Source organism: Anomaloglossus baeobatrachus, chromosome 2, assembly GCF_048569485.1.
Source record: "Anomaloglossus baeobatrachus isolate aAnoBae1 chromosome 2, aAnoBae1.hap1, whole genome shotgun sequence".
Lineage (NCBI taxonomy): Eukaryota > Metazoa > Chordata > Amphibia > Anura > Aromobatidae > Anomaloglossus > Anomaloglossus baeobatrachus.
Window position 1 is genome coordinate 365,529,188 of NC_134354.1, and position 16,864 is coordinate 365,546,051.

At 52.4% G+C, this 16,864-nt stretch overlaps 1 protein-coding gene across 3 annotated transcripts in view; it reads right to left on the bottom strand.

Annotated features, from left to right (window-relative positions):
* Positions 1-16,864, bottom strand: part of ZMYM4 (zinc finger MYM-type containing 4) — a 197,527-nt gene that overhangs the window by 63,421 nt on the left and 117,242 nt on the right. For all 3 annotated transcript variants that reach the window (XM_075336018.1, XM_075336019.1, XM_075336017.1), the window contains exon 14: positions 10,892-11,042. In XM_075336018.1, the coding sequence (XP_075192133.1) occupies positions 10,892-11,042 (151 nt within the window). The remainder of the gene's footprint in view (positions 1-10,891; positions 11,043-16,864) is intronic.

Sequence of the window (16,864 nt, forward strand, 5' to 3'; positions counted from 1 at the left end):
AAGATGGAGGGAAAAGAAGATAGCTTGGAGTGCCCACACGGCTGCAAAGGCCGGGGCAAAAGACGCGCCCGTGGCCTCATAGATGGACTTCACCAGGAGCTCTGTCTGTCAGTGGCATCCTTTAGGGATGAGCCATCTGCAACCGACACCACGGATCTAGCCGCCAATCTGGAGACTGGAGGATCCACCTTGGGACAGTGAGCCCAACCCTTAACGACTTCAGATGGGAAGGGGTAACGCGTGTCAGTGAGGCGTTTAGCAAAGCGCTTGTCCGGGACCGCTCTGGGCTTCTGGACAGCATCCCTGAAGTTAGAGTGATCAAAAAACGTATTGCGTGTACGTTTGGGGAACCGAAACTGGTGTTTCTCTTGCTGAGACGCCGACTCCTCTACAGGAGGGGGCGAGAGATCCAACACCTGGTTGATGGACGAGATAAGATCATTTACTAAGGCGTCCCCCTCAGGTGTATAAAGGTTAAGGGCGACGTCAGGGTCAGAGCCCTGAGCTGCGATGTCCGCCTCGTCCTCCAGAGAGTCCTCAAGCTGGGATCCCGAGCAGCGAGAGGAAGTCGGGGAAGAGTCCCAGCGAGCCCGCTTAGCCGGTCTAGGACTGCGGTCCGGGCAGGAGTCCTCCGCCTGAGACCGAGGGGCCAACCTGGGAGCGCGCTGTGGCGCGGACCGAGAGGGGCCTGGAGGCGACGAGCTAACAGGGGTCGGGGCCTGTGAAAGGTCCGGTCTGGACTGCAAAGCCTCTAGCAGCTTAGAAGACCATTTGTCCATAGACTGTGCAATGGATTGAGAAAGTGAGTCAGAGAGTTTCTCAGCAAAAGAGGCGAACTCTGTCCCTGCAGCCTGGTCAGGGGGAGCAGGGGGGTCTACATGAGCCGAGGGGCCCACCAGTGTCCGAGGCTCCGGCTGAGCAAGCGAAACAGGGGTCGAGCAGTGCTCACAGTGAGGGTAGGTGGAACCCGCAGGTAACATAGCCCCACAAGAGGTACAGGCCGCAAAAAAACCCTGTGCCTTAACAGCTTTGCGCCTTGTGGACGACATGCTGTTGTCTCCTAGGAGAGAGATCACTGAGGGTATATGGGCAAGGGGTTCACAGCCCGACCGAACAGATATATATATAAATATACGTATCTATTCCGGCACCCTAGGGGGACCAGCACCGGATGACCGGTGTGGCTTACCGACCGCTAACGAGCGGAGTGTGTCCTCCAGATTCCCTGCCTTGGATCCCCCGGAGCTGCAGAACTGTTCACTGAGAATCCTCCACCGGCAGAATGCCAAAAAATGGCTGCCGGAGCTCTCAGGGGAGGAGTGGAGCCGTGGGCGGCGCCAGTAAAGTGCGGGAATCTGGGGTCCCCACAGAGATCAGTGAGGGGGGAGGAAAACATGCAGGATGCTCCAGCCCTCACATCCGACGTCAGGTCGGTAATCCCGCCCTTACCCCTGAAAGGCAGACCCGGGGGCGGGATTTTTGCGACTAGGCCGCGATGAAGCCGGGGACTAAATTTGAGACCGCGCCCGACAAGCAGGCACGGTCGGCGCGGAAGTCCACCGGCCTCCTCAATTCAACAGCTGCCGCGGTTTCCGGGAAGAAGGTGCGCTCCCTGCACAGTCCCCTATGGGGACACAGAGTACCTTTGAGTTGCAGGGCCCGGTCCCTGAGGTTGAAGAGGCTCCGGTCCGGCAGGTTCCCACAGGGGCTGCGGATGGAGCACGGTCCCAGCACGTGGATGACCGCTCAGGATCCCACTTCTCCCAGAGCCGCATAAGGGATGGTGAAGGAGACGGCATGTGGCTCCAGCCTCTGTACCCGCAATGGGTACTTCAACCTTAACAACACCGCCGACGTAGTGGGGTGAGAAGGGAACATGCCGGGGGCCCCGTGGGGGCCCTCTTTTCTTCCAACCGACATAACTAATATGAGAATGCATGAGTGGATGTGTGCCTCCTTCCACACAAAGCATAAAACTGAGGAGCCCGTGATCCACGGGAGGGTGCATAGGCAGAGGGGAGGGGTTACACTTTTTAAAGTGTAATACTTTGTGTGGCCTCCAGAGGCAGAAGCTATACACCCAATTGTCTGGGTCTCCCAATGGAGCGACAAAGAAATACGGTATATATATATATATATATATATATATATATATATATATATATATATATATATATATATATATATATATATATATATATATATATATATATATATATATATATATATATACATATATATATATATATATATATATATATACACTAGAAGGTGGCCCGATTCTACGCATAGGGTATTCTAGAATTTACGTATTGTGTAGTTCATGTATGATTTTTGTTATATATATATATATATATAGAGATGTTGTTGTGTGTAGTTACCAAGTGTTTGTGTAGGCGCTGTACATGTTCTGGGTGTTGTCTGGGTGTGACGGGGGGTGAGAGCGGTGTTGTATGTGTGTTGCGTGTGTTGCGTTGTTTGTGGAGCGCTGTGTGTCTGTAGCGTTGTGTGTGTGTGTTGCGCGGTTTGTGTGTGTGTGGTGTGTTTTGGGGGGAGGTATGTTTTGTGCAATGTGTGTGTTGTGCGGTATGTGCGTATATTTGTGTGTGCCGCGGTGTTTGTGTGTTGCGTGTTGTGTGTGTGCAGCGTTGTCTGTGTGTGTGGGTGTCTGTGTAGGGCAGTTGTTTGTGGTTCCCAGTGTGTGTGTGTGTGTGTGGTGTGTTGTGCAGTGCGCGCGCGCGCGTGTGTGTGTGTGTGTGTGTGTGTGTGTGTGTGTGTGTGTGTGTGCATCAGCCTCTCTTCTCTCAGCCTACCTCTCCCAGCCTCCCTCAGCATCAGCCTCCCTCTCCCAGCCTCCCCAAGCATCAGCCTCCACCAGCATCAGCCTCTCTCCTTCCAGCCTCCCCCAGCATCAGCCTCCGACAGCATCAGCCTCCCTCTCCCAGCCTTCCCCAGGATCAGCCTCTCTCCTCCCAGCCTCCGTCCTCCCAGCCTTCCCCAGCATCAGCTTTCCCCTCCCAGCCTCCCTCAGCATCAGCCTTCCCCAGCATCAGCCTCTCTCCTCCCAGCCTCAGCCTCTCTCCTTCCAGCCTCCCCCAGCATCAGCCTCTCTCCTTCCAGCTTCCCTCAGCATCAGCCTCCCCTTCCCAGCCTTCCCCAGGATCAGCCTCTCTCCTCCCAGCCTCCTTCCTCCCAGCCTCCCCCTCCCAGCCTCCCGCTCCCAGTCTCCCCCAGCATCAGCCTCCCCATGCATCAGCCTCCACCAGCATCAGCCTCTCTCCTTCCAGCCTCCCCCAGCATCAGCCTCCCCTTCCCAGCCTTCCCCAGGATCAGCCTCTCTCCTCCCAGCCTCCTTCCTCCCAGCCTCCCTCAGCATCAGCCTTCCGCTCCCAGTCTCCCCCAGCATCAGCCTCCCCAAGCATCAGCCTCCACCAGCATCAGCCTCTCTCCTTCCAGCCTCCCCCAGCATCAGCCTCTCTCCTTCCAGCCTCCCTCAGCATCAGCCTCCCGTTCCCAGCCTTCCCCAGGATCAGCCTCTCTCCTCCCAGCCTCCTTCCTCCCAGCCTCCCTCAGCATCAGCCTTCCCCTCCCAGTCTCCCCCAGCATCAGCCTCCCCAAGCATCAGCCTCCACCAGCATTAGCCTCTCTCCTTCCAGCCTCCCCTAGCATCAGCCTCCCCAAGCATCAGCCTCCACCAGCATCAGCCTCCCTCGTCCCAGCCTCCCCCTCCCAGCCTCCCGCAGCATCAGCCTCTCTCCTCCCAGCCTTCCCCATGATCAGCCTCTCTGCTCCCAGCCTCCTCCAGCACGCCGTGCTCCTCTGCCGACACTCACACACCCGATCGCATCCACTCACACACACCCGATCGCATCCACTCACACACACCCGATCGCATACACTCACACACACCCGATCGCATCCACTCACACACACCCGATCGCATACACTCACACACACAGACACTGACGATATCGCACATACGCGCTTATACTCACAACATCCGGGGATATCACATGCTTCTGGCCATGTGATCCTCCCGCAGGTCCTGGAAGCTCACAACAGCACAGTATCGCCGCCGAGAAGCAAGCGATATCCTAGGATGTTGTGAGTATGTGGATGCGATGTGTGTGTGAGAGTGAGTGTGATCTGATTTGTGTGTGTGTGTATGTGTGTGTGTGTGTATGTGTGTGTGCTGTTATGTGTCTGTATTTTCCGCCGCTGCAGGACCTTGATGTGTGGATGCGATGTGATGTGTGTGTTAGGTGTGTATGAGAGTGAGTGTGAGCCGGTGTACACTGGTAACTATGATACACATCGGGTAACTAAGGGACCTTAGTTACCCGATGTGTATAATGGTTACCAGCTTTCACGGCCTCCGTCAAGATGCCAGCTTCGCAAGGTTATGTGTGGCGCTGCTGGGATCCTGACGGAGCCGGTGTAGAAGCAAGCGATATCCCAGGATGTTGTGAGTGTGTGGATGTGATGTGTGAGAGTGAGTGTGAGAGTGAGTGTGATCTGATGTGTGTGTGTACTCACCTGGGAGTCGCAACTCCGTGTCAGTTGGGCCAGAGCGAGCGTGCATTGCGTGAGGGGGGCGGGGCCTGCAGAGAGCCGGGGCGAGAGGCCAATCCGTGTGGGGGGGCGGGGCCATGGCGAGCCCAGCGGCCAATCAGCTTTGTGTCACCGTAAGGACACAATTTCGGAGCATGACAGACAGACAGATAGACAGACAGACAGACAGACAGACAGACAGACAGACAGACAGAATAAGGCAATTATATATATAGATACATACACTAGCTGTAGTACCCAGGCGTTGCCCGGGATACTAACGGTCTCTCTTCGAGTTTCTGTCTGTCTCTATCTGTATCAGTCTCTGTCTGTCTCTCTCTTTCTCTGTGTCTGTCTGTCAGTCTCGTTCCAGGTCTGTCTCTGCCCCCGTCTGTCTCTGTTCCAGGGCTGTCTCTTTTCCAGGGCTGTCTCTTTTCCAGGGCTGTCTCTTTTCCAGGGCTGTCTCTTTTCCAGGGCTGTCTCTTTTCCAGGGCTGTCTCTTTTCCAGGGCTGTCTCTTTTCCAGGGCTGTCTCTTTTCCAGGGCTGTCTCTGTCTGTGTCTCTGTCTGTCTGTCTTTTTCTGTCTCTCTATCCATCTCTCCACCGACATCATATAACCTCATGCATAAGCTTCAACTAACAGCTTATTTTGTTCCTATAGCAACCACTGACAGTTGCTATTAATAACATATAGCTCCCACCTCCAATCAGTATAATGGAAGCAGGATTTTAGAGACTAACTGTAAAGCACAGGGTTAAATTTTTCTGTCAAAACACAGTCTACAACGCTTCCCGGGTCACATGGGGTGTCTGTGCAAAAGTTCGTGATTGTAAATGTGACGGTGCGGATTCCTTTAGCGGACATACACACATACACTGAGCTTTATATATTAGAGATATATCTATATATATAATTGCCTTATTCTGTCTGTCTGTCTGTCTGTGTGTCTGTCTGTCATGCTCCGAAATTGTGTCCTTACGGTGACACAAAGCTGATTGGCCGCTGGGCTCGCCATGGCCCCGCCCCCCACACGGATTGGCCTCTCGCCCCGGCTCTCTGCAGGCCCCGCCCCCCTCACGCAATGCACGCTCGCTCTGGCCCAACTGACACGGAGCTCCGATTCCCAGGTGAGTACACACACACACATCAGATCACACTCACTCTCACACACACCTCACACATCACATCCACACACTCACAACATCCTGGGATATCGCTTGCTTCTACACCGGCTCCGTCAGGATCCCAGCAGCGCCAGACATAACCTTGCGATGCTGGGATCTTGACGGAGGCCGTGAAAGCTGGTAACCATTATACACATCGGGTAACTAAGGTCCCTTAGTTACCCGATGTGTATCATAGTTACCAGTGTACACCGGCTCACACTCACTCTCATACACACCTCACACACACACATCACATCACATCCACACATCAAGGTCCTGCAGCGGCGGAACATACACACACGCACACACATTACAGCACACACACATACACACAAATCAGATCACACTCACTCTCACACACACATCACATCGCATCCACATACTCACAAGATCCTGGGATATCGCTTGCTTCTCGGCGGCGATACTGTGCTGTGAGCTTCCAGGACCTGCCGGAGGATCACATGGCCAGAAGCATGTGGTATCTCCGGATGTTGTGAGTATGAGCGCGTATGTGCAATATCGTCAGTGTGTGTGTGTGTGTGAGTGAGTGTATGCGATCGGGTGTGTGTGAGTGTATGCGATCGGGTGTGTGTGAGTGTATGCGATCGGGTGTGTGTGAGTGTATGCAATCGGATCTGTGAGTGTCGGCAGAGGAGCATGGCGTGCTGGAGGAGGCTGGGAGGAGAGAGGCTGATCCTGGGGAAGGCTGGGATGGGGAGGCTGATGCTGGGGACAGAGAGGCTGATGCTGGGATGAGAGAGGCTGATGCTGGGATGAGAGAGGCTGATGCTGGGGACAGAGAGGCTGATGCTGGGGACAGAGAGGCTGATGCTGGGGACAGAGAGGCTGATGCTGGGGACAGAGAGGCTGATGCTGGGGACAGAGAGGCTGATGCTGGGGACAGAGAGGCTGATGCTGGGGACAGAGAGGCTGATGCTGGGGACAGAGAGGCTGATGCTGGAGACAGAGAGGCTGATGCTGGAGACAGAGAGGCTGATGCTGGAGACAGAGAGGCTGATGCTGGAGACAGAGAGGCTGATGCTGGAGACAGAGAGGCTGATGCTGGGGACAGAGAGGCTGATGCTGGGGACAGAGAGGCTGATGCTGGGGACAGAGAGGCTGATGCTGGGGACAGAGAGGCTGATGCTGGGGACAGAGAGGCTGATGCTGGGGACAGAGAGGCTGATGCTGGAGACAGAGAGGCTGGAGACAGAGAGGCTGATGCTGGGGACAGAGAGGCTGATGCTGGGGACAGAGAGGCTGATGCTGGGGACAGAGAGGCTGATGCTGGGGACAGAGAGGCTGATGCTGGGGACAGAGAGGCTGATGCTGGGGACAGAGAGGCTGATGCTGGGGACAGAGAGGCTGATGCTGGGGACAGAGAGGCTGATGCTGGGGACAGAGAGGCTGATGCTGGGGACAGAGAGGCTGATGCTGAGGAGAGAGGCTGATGCTGGAGACAGAGAGGCTGATGCTGGAAACAGAGAGGCTGATGCTGGAGACAGAGAGGCTGATGCTGGGGACAGAGAGGCTGATGCTGGGGACAGAGAGGCTGATGCTGGGAGGAGAGAGGCTGATGCTGGGAGGAGAGAGGCTGATGCTGCGGGTAGAGAGGCTGATGCTGGCGCAGCATGGCGGATGGAGCACGTTTGGGAGTGCGCAGCATGGCGGATGGAGCACGTTTGGGAGTGCGCAGCATGGCGGATGGAGCACGTTTGGGAGTGCGCAGCATGGCGGATGGAGCACGTTTGGGAGTGCGCAGCATGGCGGATGGAGCACGTTTGGGAGTGCGCAGCATGGCGGATGGAGCACGTTTGGGAGTGCGCAGCATGGCGGATGGAGCACGTTTGGGAATGCGCAGCATGGCGGATGGAGCACGTTTGGGAGTGCGCAGCATGGGGGATGCAGCACGATGGGGAGTGCGGAGTATGGCGGATGGAGCACGTTTGGGAGTGCGCAGCATGGCGGATGGACCACGTTTGGGAGTGCGCAGCATGGCGGATGGAGCACGTTTGGGAGTGCGCAGCATGGGAGATGGAGCACGATGGGGAGTGCGCAGCATGGCGGATGGAGAACGTTTGGGAGTGCGCAGCATGGCGAATAGAGCACGTTTGGGAGTGCGCAGCATGGCGAATGGAGCACGTTTGGGAGTGCGCAGGATGGGAGATGGAGCACGATGGGGGGTGCGCAGCATAGGGGATGGAGCACGTTTGGGAGTGCGCAGCATGGCGGATGGAGCACGTTTGGGAGTGCGCAGCATGGGGGATGCAGCACGATGGGGAGTGCGGAGTATGGCGGATGGAGCACGTTTCGGAGTGCGCAGCATGGCGGATGGAGCACGTTTGGGAGTGCGCAGCATGGGAGATGGAGCACGTTTGGGAGTGCGCAGCATGGCGAATAGAGCACGTTTGGGAGTGCGCAGCATGGCGAATGGAGCACGTTTGGGAGTGCGCAGGATGGGAGATGGAGCACGATGGGGGGTGTGCAGCATAGGGGATGGAGCAAGTTTGGGAGTGCGCAGCATGGCGGATGGAGCACGTTTGGGAGTGCGCAGCATGGCGGATGGAGCACGTTTGGGAGTGCGCAGCATGGGAGATGGAGCACGATAGGGAGTGCGCAGCATGGCGGATGGAGCACGTTTGGGAGTGCGCAGCATGGCGGATGGAGCACGATGGGGGTGCGCTGCATGGGGGATGGAGCACGATGGGGAGTGCGCAGCATGGGGGATGGAGCACGATGGGGAGTGCGCAGCATGGGGGATGGAGCACGATAGGGAATGCGCAGCATGGCGGATGGAGCACGTTTGGGAGTGCGCAGCATGGCGGATGGAGCACGTTTGGGAGTGCGCAGCATGGCGGATGGAGCACGATGGGGGGTGCGCTGCATGGGGGATGGAGCACGATGGGGAGTGCGCTGCATGGGGGATGGAGCACGATGGGAAGTGCGCTGCATGGGGGATGGAGCACGATGGGAAGTGCACACCTCCCCCCCAACACACACACACGCGTGCGCGCACTGCACAACACACCACACACACACACTGGGAACCACAAACAACTGCCCTACACAGACACCCACACACACAACGCTGCACACACAAATATACGCACATACCGCACAACACACACATTGCACAAAACATACCTCCCCCCAAAACACACCACACACACACAAACCGCGCAACACACACACAACGCTACAGACACACAGCGCTCCACAAACAACGCAACACACAAACAACACCGCTCTCACCCCCCATCACACCCAGACAACACCCAGAACATGTACAGCGCCCTACACAAACACTTGGTAACTACACACAACAACATCTATATATATATATATATATATATATATATATATATATATATATATATATATATATAACAAAAATCATACATGAACTACACAATACGTAAATTCGAGAATACCCGATGCGTAGAATCGGGCCACCTTCTAATTATATATATATATACACACATACATATACACACACACACACACACACACACACATATATATATATATTAGTAACAACATATGCATGGCTAAATTAAATAATCACTGAGGGAAACACAGCATAGGGTTCCCACAGGAAGGGGTGCCTACTTCAAAAAACATTATAAACGAGGAGAAAAGAAGAACAATGGCACCAAAACGTAATGCAAAAAAGTATTAAATTTTATTCACATAAAATTACAACGATATGGGATATCAGCTTGTTATGAGAATAAATAGTACAATGTCAAAATGAGACAAATGAATGGACAAAAATTTGGGAAAAGGAATGAAGTCATCTGGGGATGGAGGATGTAAGTATATGTAGAACACAAAAAGGGGGGAATGTAGGGTCCAACCCGTCGCCGTAAAGGAACCCTGAGGGGGGGGGGGGGCCCATCCCTGGATTCACACATCCCAGGGATATACTACTATTTTTTAATACCATTCTTATATATTTTCTTTAGGGCCCCCCCCCCCCCTCAGGGTTCCTTTACGGCGACGGGTTGGACCCTACATTCCCCCCTTTTTGTGTTCTACATATACTTACATCCTCCATCCCCAGATGACTTCATTCCTTTTCCCAAATTTTTGTCCATTCATTTGTCTCATTTTGACATTGTACTATTTATTCTCATAACAAGCTGATATCCCATATCGTTGTAATTTTATGTGAATAAAATTTAATACTTTTTTGCATTACGTTTTGGTGCCATTGTTCTTCTTTTCTCCTCGTTTATAATATATATATATATATATATATATATATATATATATATATATATATATATATATATATATATATATATATATATATATATATATAAAAAAGAGTCATATACCATACTCAAAGACGACAAAGCAAATAGATGTTAAAATAGACAAAATTGAAAGCTATGTTCCGGCGTTGCAAAAATGCTGCAGATCTTCCCTATTTGCTTGTTTGTTTTTTCACATTGGGATCTGTGCTTTAAATCCTAGTCCCCTTGCACCATCCGGCGTCTTCACCTATTTTCGGTGTTGCTCCGATCCCACGGTGCCAATCTTGTGCCGGTAACCTCTGACTCCCCGTATGTCAGAAGTTACGTCACAAGCTCTCCATACACGTCTATGAGAGCCAGAGGGAGGCTCTCATAGACTTGCATTGAGTTGTGACCCCCCAGCGCACTCCAGCACACAATGGAACAGCTGTTCGGTCACAAATTGCTGGAGACAGACAGAAGCAGTGGTGAAAACAACTTAAGATGCCAGTGGGTGAGTATAACAGTAGGGGCAGAGTACTTAGATGTAAAGTGTCACTCCATAGGTGAAATTAAAAAAAAAATATGCTGGAGTAGTGCTTTAAACATACATTTATTATTTTTCTTGATAAGAGCCTATGGGTAGCAGATAGCATGTGATATGCATCTTTCTATAATAAATAAATCATGCACCCAAATGTTGTAGTCTAGCTGGCGGATGGTATACTTCTTTTTGTTTCTTTTTTTTTCAGGGGTGCGGGGGTTGTGTGTTTTTTTTTTTTTTTATCAATTTACTTATTTAACATCTTGTGCCATTTGTTGGGAAATGTTAGGTTTAGAGAACAGCGAAGGAGGAACACAATTATGATGCATACCAATAAAACCTTTGTGCCATATTTGAGCCAATAAACGTTCTCCGTGCTTGGCATACCAACCTGTATTATTGACTGGTAAAGATTCTGCTACGCTTTGCTGATTGCAGAAGACTAGTATACACATCAGATTACAAAAGTGTTTAATCTCGCCTCTCCATTTCAGAGATTCACAAAGCTTGCCTTGTCTCTTGCAGCTTTCACATTTCCCCATCTATGGAAGACACACGCATTAGACTTGTTTTGAAATATCAAGTTGCTACTAAATGTTTGAGGAGTGTTTATGTTACCATAAGTATCATTATTTTTATCTTTTTTGTTTTTTTTTTTAAAAAGAGAATTTTAATATTTACCATAAAAAAATCTCATTCTCATAGCCATCATTGGGGGACACAGAAACCATGGCTGTTGTATGCTACCCCAGGTGGCTGATACAATGAGATATATACTGTATAAAGAAAGATGAGAAAAAATCCCAATACATGAGCCATACGGTGAACATGCAGCCAACAGTAATATCCTGGAAGCATGTATGCACTACTCACAATAAATGCAAAAACGGAGAACAAAGAGTATCTTGTGCAAGGAGTACATTTTTATTAAATGACAAACAGGCAAAACAGCAATGTTGCAAATATAAAAACAACTACCATAAAGTCAAAGGGGCATGGAATGATAGTGCAGAGATGGTTTCCAGTAGCCGTGGGAGAGGTGGAGATTGTTAACATAGTACACTAAAAATGTTCAAAGATGAATGAACAATACCACCTTCAATAGCCGTGGGAGAGGACAAAAATGTACATAAACCTAAGCCAGTACATATATGGTGCACACAATGGAACACAATGACCAGTGTATAGCCGTGGAGGAGGTGACCAAAAGAAGGGAATTTTGTTTACTTACCGTAAATTCCTTTTCTTCTAGCTCCTATTGTGAGACCCAGACAATTGGGTGTATAGCTTCTGCCTCCGGAGGCCACACAAAGTATTACACTTTAAAAAGTGTAACCCCTCCCCTCTGCCTATACACCCTCCCGTGCATCACAGGCTCCTTAGTTTTGGTGCAAAAGCAGGAAGGAGGAAACTTATAAATTGGTCTAAGGTAAATTCAATCCGAAGGATGTTCGGAGAACTGAAAACCATGAACCAAAAGAACAATTCAACATGAACAACATGTGTACACAAAAGAACAAACAGCCCGAAGGGAACAGGGACGGGTGCTGGGTCTCCCAATAGGAGCTAGAAGAAAAGGAATTTACGGTAAGTAAACAAAATTCCCTTCTTCTTTGTCGCTCCATTGGGAGACCCAGACAATTGGGACGTCCAAAAGCAGTCCCTGGGTGGGTAAAAGAATACCTCGATAAAAAAGAGCCGAAAACGACCCCCTCTTACAGGTGGGCAACCGCCGCCTGAAGGACTCGCCTACCTAGACTGGTGTCTGCTGAAGCATAGGTATACACCTGATAGTGTTTCGTGAAAGTGTGCAGACTAGACCAGGTAGCTGCCTGACACACCTGCTGAGCCGTAGCCCGGTGCCGCAATGCCCAGGACGCACCCACGGCTCTGGTAGAATGGGCTTTCAGCCCCAAAGGAAGCGGAAGCCCAGAAGAACGGTAGGCTTCAAGAATCGGTTCCTTGATCCACCGAGCCAAGGTTGACTTGGAAGCCTGCGAACCCTTACGCTGGCCAGCGACAAGGACAAAGAGCGCATCTGAACGGCGCAGGGGCGCCGTGCGAGACACGTAGAGCCGGAGTGCTCTCACCAGATCTAACGAGTGCAAATCCTTTTCACATTGGTGAACTGGATGAGGGCAAAATGAAGGTAAGGAGATATCCTGATTGAGATGAAAAGGGGATACCACCTTAGGGAGAAATTCCGGGACCGGACGCAGAACCACCTTATCCTGGTGAAAAACCAGGAAGGGGGCTTTGCATGACAGCGCTGCCAGCTCCGACACTCTACGGGGCGATGTAACTGCCACTAGAAATGCCACCTTCTGCGAAAGACGTGATAAAGAGACATCCCGCAGCGGCTCGAAAGGTGGTTTCTGAAGAGCCGTTAGCACCCTGTTAAGATCCCAGGGTTCCAGCGGACGCTTGTAAGGTGGGACTATGTGGCAAACTCCTTGTAGGAACATGCGGACCTGGTAAAACCCTTATCAGAGCACCAGGATAAGAAGATCCTCCAAGACCTGTGATAGATCTTGGCGGACGTTGGTTTCCTGGCCTGTCTCATAGTGGCAATGACATCTTGAGATAACCCTGAGGACGCTAGGAGCCAGGACTCAATGGCCACACAGTCAGGTTGAGGGCCACAGAATTCAGATGGAAAAACGGCCCTTGAGACAGCAAGTCTGGGCGGTCTGGGAGCGCCCACGGTTGACCCACCGTGAGGTGCCACAGATCCGGGTACCACGACCGCCTCGGACAATCTGGGGTGACGAGAATGGCGCGACGACAGTCGGACCTGATTTTGCGCAGCACTCTGGGCAGCATCGCCGGAGGAGGAAATACATAGGGCAGTCGAAACTGCGACCAATCCTGAACTAATGCGTCCGCCGCCAGAGCTCTGTGATCTTGAGACCGGGCCATGGATGCCGGGACCTTGTTGTTGTGCCGTGACGCCATGAGATCGACGTCCGGCGTTCCCCAGCGGCGACAGATCTCTCGAAACACGTCTGGGTGCAGAGACCATTCCCCCGCGTCCATGCCCTGTCGGCTGAGAAAATCTGCTTCCCAGTTTTCTACGCCCGGGATGTGAACTGCGGAGATGGTGGAAGCTGTGGCTTCCACCCACTGCAGAATTCGTCGGACTTCCTGGAAGGCTTGACGACTGCGAGTGCCGCCCTGGTGGTTGATGTATGCGACGGCAGTGGCGTTGTCCGACTGGATCCGGATCTGCCTGCCCTCCAGCCACCGATGAAAGGCCAATAGGGCTAGATACACTGCCCTTATCTCCAGAATATTGATCTGAAGGGATGATTATCGGAGTCAAGGTTCCCTGAGCCCTGTGGTGGAGAAAAACCGCCCCCCACCCTGACAGGCTCGCGTCCGTCGTGACCACAGCCCAGGTGGGGGGTAGGAAGGATTTTCCCTGCGATAGAGAGTTGGGAAGGAGCCACCACTGAAGTGACGTCTTGGTTGCAAGGGAAAGAGAGACGTTCCTGTCGAGTGAAGTCGACCTCCTGTCCCATTTGCGGAGAATGTCCCACTGGAGTGGCCGCAGATGGAATTGCGCGAAGGGCACTGCCTCCATCGCTGCCACCATCTTCCCTAGGAAGTGCATGAGGCGCCTCAAGGGGTGTGACTGACCCCAAAGAAGAGATTGCACCCCTGCCTGCAGAGAAAGCTGTTTGTCCAGCGGTAGCATGACTACTGCTGACTGAGTATGAAACTCCATCCCAAGGTACGTCAGTGATTGGGTCGGTGTCAACTTGGATTTTGGGAAGTTGATGATCCACCCGAACTGCTGGAGAGTCGCCAGAGCGACGGAAAGGCTGTTTTGACACGCCATCTGAGAGGGTGCCCTGACCAGAAGATCGTCTAAGTAGGGAATCACCGAGTGGCCCTGAGAGTGTAGGACCGCCACAACAGATGCCATGACCTTGGTGAACACCCGTGGGGCTGTCGCCAGGCCGAAAGGCAATGCCACGAACTGAAGGTGTTCGTCCCCGATGGCGAAACGCAAAAAGCGTTGATGTTCGGGTGCGATCGGCACATGGAGATAAGCATCCTTGATGTCGATCGATGCTAGGAAGTCTCCTTGTGACATCGAAGCGATGACAGAGCGGAGAGATTCCATCCGAAACCGTCTGGTGCTCACATGTCTGTTGAGCAGTTTGAGGTCCAGGACGGGATGGAATGAACCGTCCTTCTTTGGCACCACGAACAAGTTGGAGTAAAAGCCGCGACCATGTTCCTGGAGGGGAACCGGGATCACAACTCCTTCTGTCTTCAGAGCGTTCACCGCCTGAAAAGAAGGGAATTTTGTTTACTTACCGTAAATTCCTTTTCTTCTAGCTCCTATTGGGAGACCCAGACAATTGGGTGTATAGCTTCTGCCTCCGGAGGCCACACAAAGTATTACACTTAAAAGTGTAAAGCCCCTCCCCTCTGCCTATACACCCCCCCGTGCATCACGGGCTCCTCAGTTTTGGTGCAAAAGCAGGAAGGAGGAAACTTATAAATTGGTCTAAGGTAAATTCAATCCGAAGGATGTTCGGAGAACTAAAAACCATGAACCAAGAACAATTCAACATGAACAACATGTGTACACAAAAGAACAACAGCCCGAAGGGAACAGGGGCGGGTGCTGGGTCTCCCAATAGGAGCTAGAAGAAAAGGAATTTATGGTAAGTAAACAAAATTCCCTTCTTCTTTGTCGCTCCATTGGGAGACCCAGACAATTGGGACGTCCAAAAGCAGTCCCTGGGTGGGTAAAAGAATACCTCGTTAAAAGGGCCGTAAAACGGCCCCTTCCTACAGGTGGGCAACCGCCGCCTGAAGGACTCGCCTACCTAGGCTGGCATCTGCCGAAGCGTAGGTATGCACCTGATAGTGTTTTGTGAAAGTGTGCAGACTCGACCAGGTAGCCGCCTGACACACCTGCTGAGCCGTAGCCTGGTGCCGCAATGCCCAGGACGCACCCACGGCTCTGGTAGAATGGGCTTTCAGCCCTGAAGGAACCTGAAGCCCAGAAGAACGATAGGCTTCAAGAATTGGTTCCTTGATCCATCGGGCCAAGGTTGACTTGGAAGCCTGCGACCCTTTACGCTGGCCAGCGACAAGGACAAAGAGCGCATCCGAGAGGCGCAGGGGCGCCGTGCGGGAAATGTAGAGCCGGAGTGCTCTCACTAGATCTAACAAGTGCAAATCCTTTTCACATTGGTGAACTGGATGAGGGCAAAAAGAAGGTAAAGAGATATCCTGATTGAGATGAAAAGGGGATACCACCTTAGGGAGAAATTCCGGAACCGGACGCAGAACCACCTTGTCCTGGTGAAACACCAGGAAGGGGGCTTTGCATGACAGTGCAGCTAGCTCAGACACTCTCCGAAGTGATGTGACTGCCACTAGGAAGACCACCTTCTGCGAAAGAACACAGAGAGCGCCGAGACTTGTCCCTTAAGAGAGCCGAGAGACAAACCCTTTTCCATTCCGGATTGAAGGAAGGACAGAAAAGTGGGTAAGGCAAATGGCCAGGGAGTAAAACCCTGATCAGAGCACCAGGATAAGAAGATCCTCCACGTCCTGTGGTAGATCTTGGCGGACGTTGGTTTCCTGGCCTGTCTCATAGTGGCAATGACCTCTTGAGATAACCCTGAAGACGCTAGGATCCAGGACTCAATGGCCACACAGTCAGGTTGAGGGCCGCAGAATTCAGATGGAAAAATGGCCCTTGAGACAGCAAGTCTGGTCGGTCTGGTAGTGCCCACGGTTGACCCACCGTGAGATGCCACAGATCCGGGTACCACGACCTCCTCGGCCAGTCTGGGGCGATGAGGATGGCGCGGCGGCAGTCGGACCTGATCTTGCGTAACACTCTGGGCAGCAGTGCCAGAGGAGGAAATACATAAGGCAGTCGAAACTGCGACCAATCCTGAACTAATGCGTCTGTTGCCAGAGCTCTGTGATCTTGAGACCGTGCCATGAATGCCGGGACCTTGTTGTTGTGCCGGGACGCCATTAGGTCGATGTCCGGCTTCCCCCAGCGGCAACAGATCTCTTTAAACACGTCCGGGTGAAGAGACCATTCCCCTGCGTCCATGCCCTGACGACTGAGAAAGTCTGCTTCCCAGTTTTCTACGCACGGGATGTGAACTGCGGAGATGGTGGAGGCTGTGGCTTCCACCCACAGCAGAATCCGCCGAACTTCCTGGAAGGCTTGCCGACTGCGTGTGCCGCCTTGGTGGTTGATGTATGCCACCGCCGTGGCGTTGTCCGACTGAATTCGGATCTGCATGCCCTCCAGCCACGGCTGGAACGCCTTTAGGGCTAGCTACACTGCCCTTATCTCCAGAACATTGATCTGAAGGGA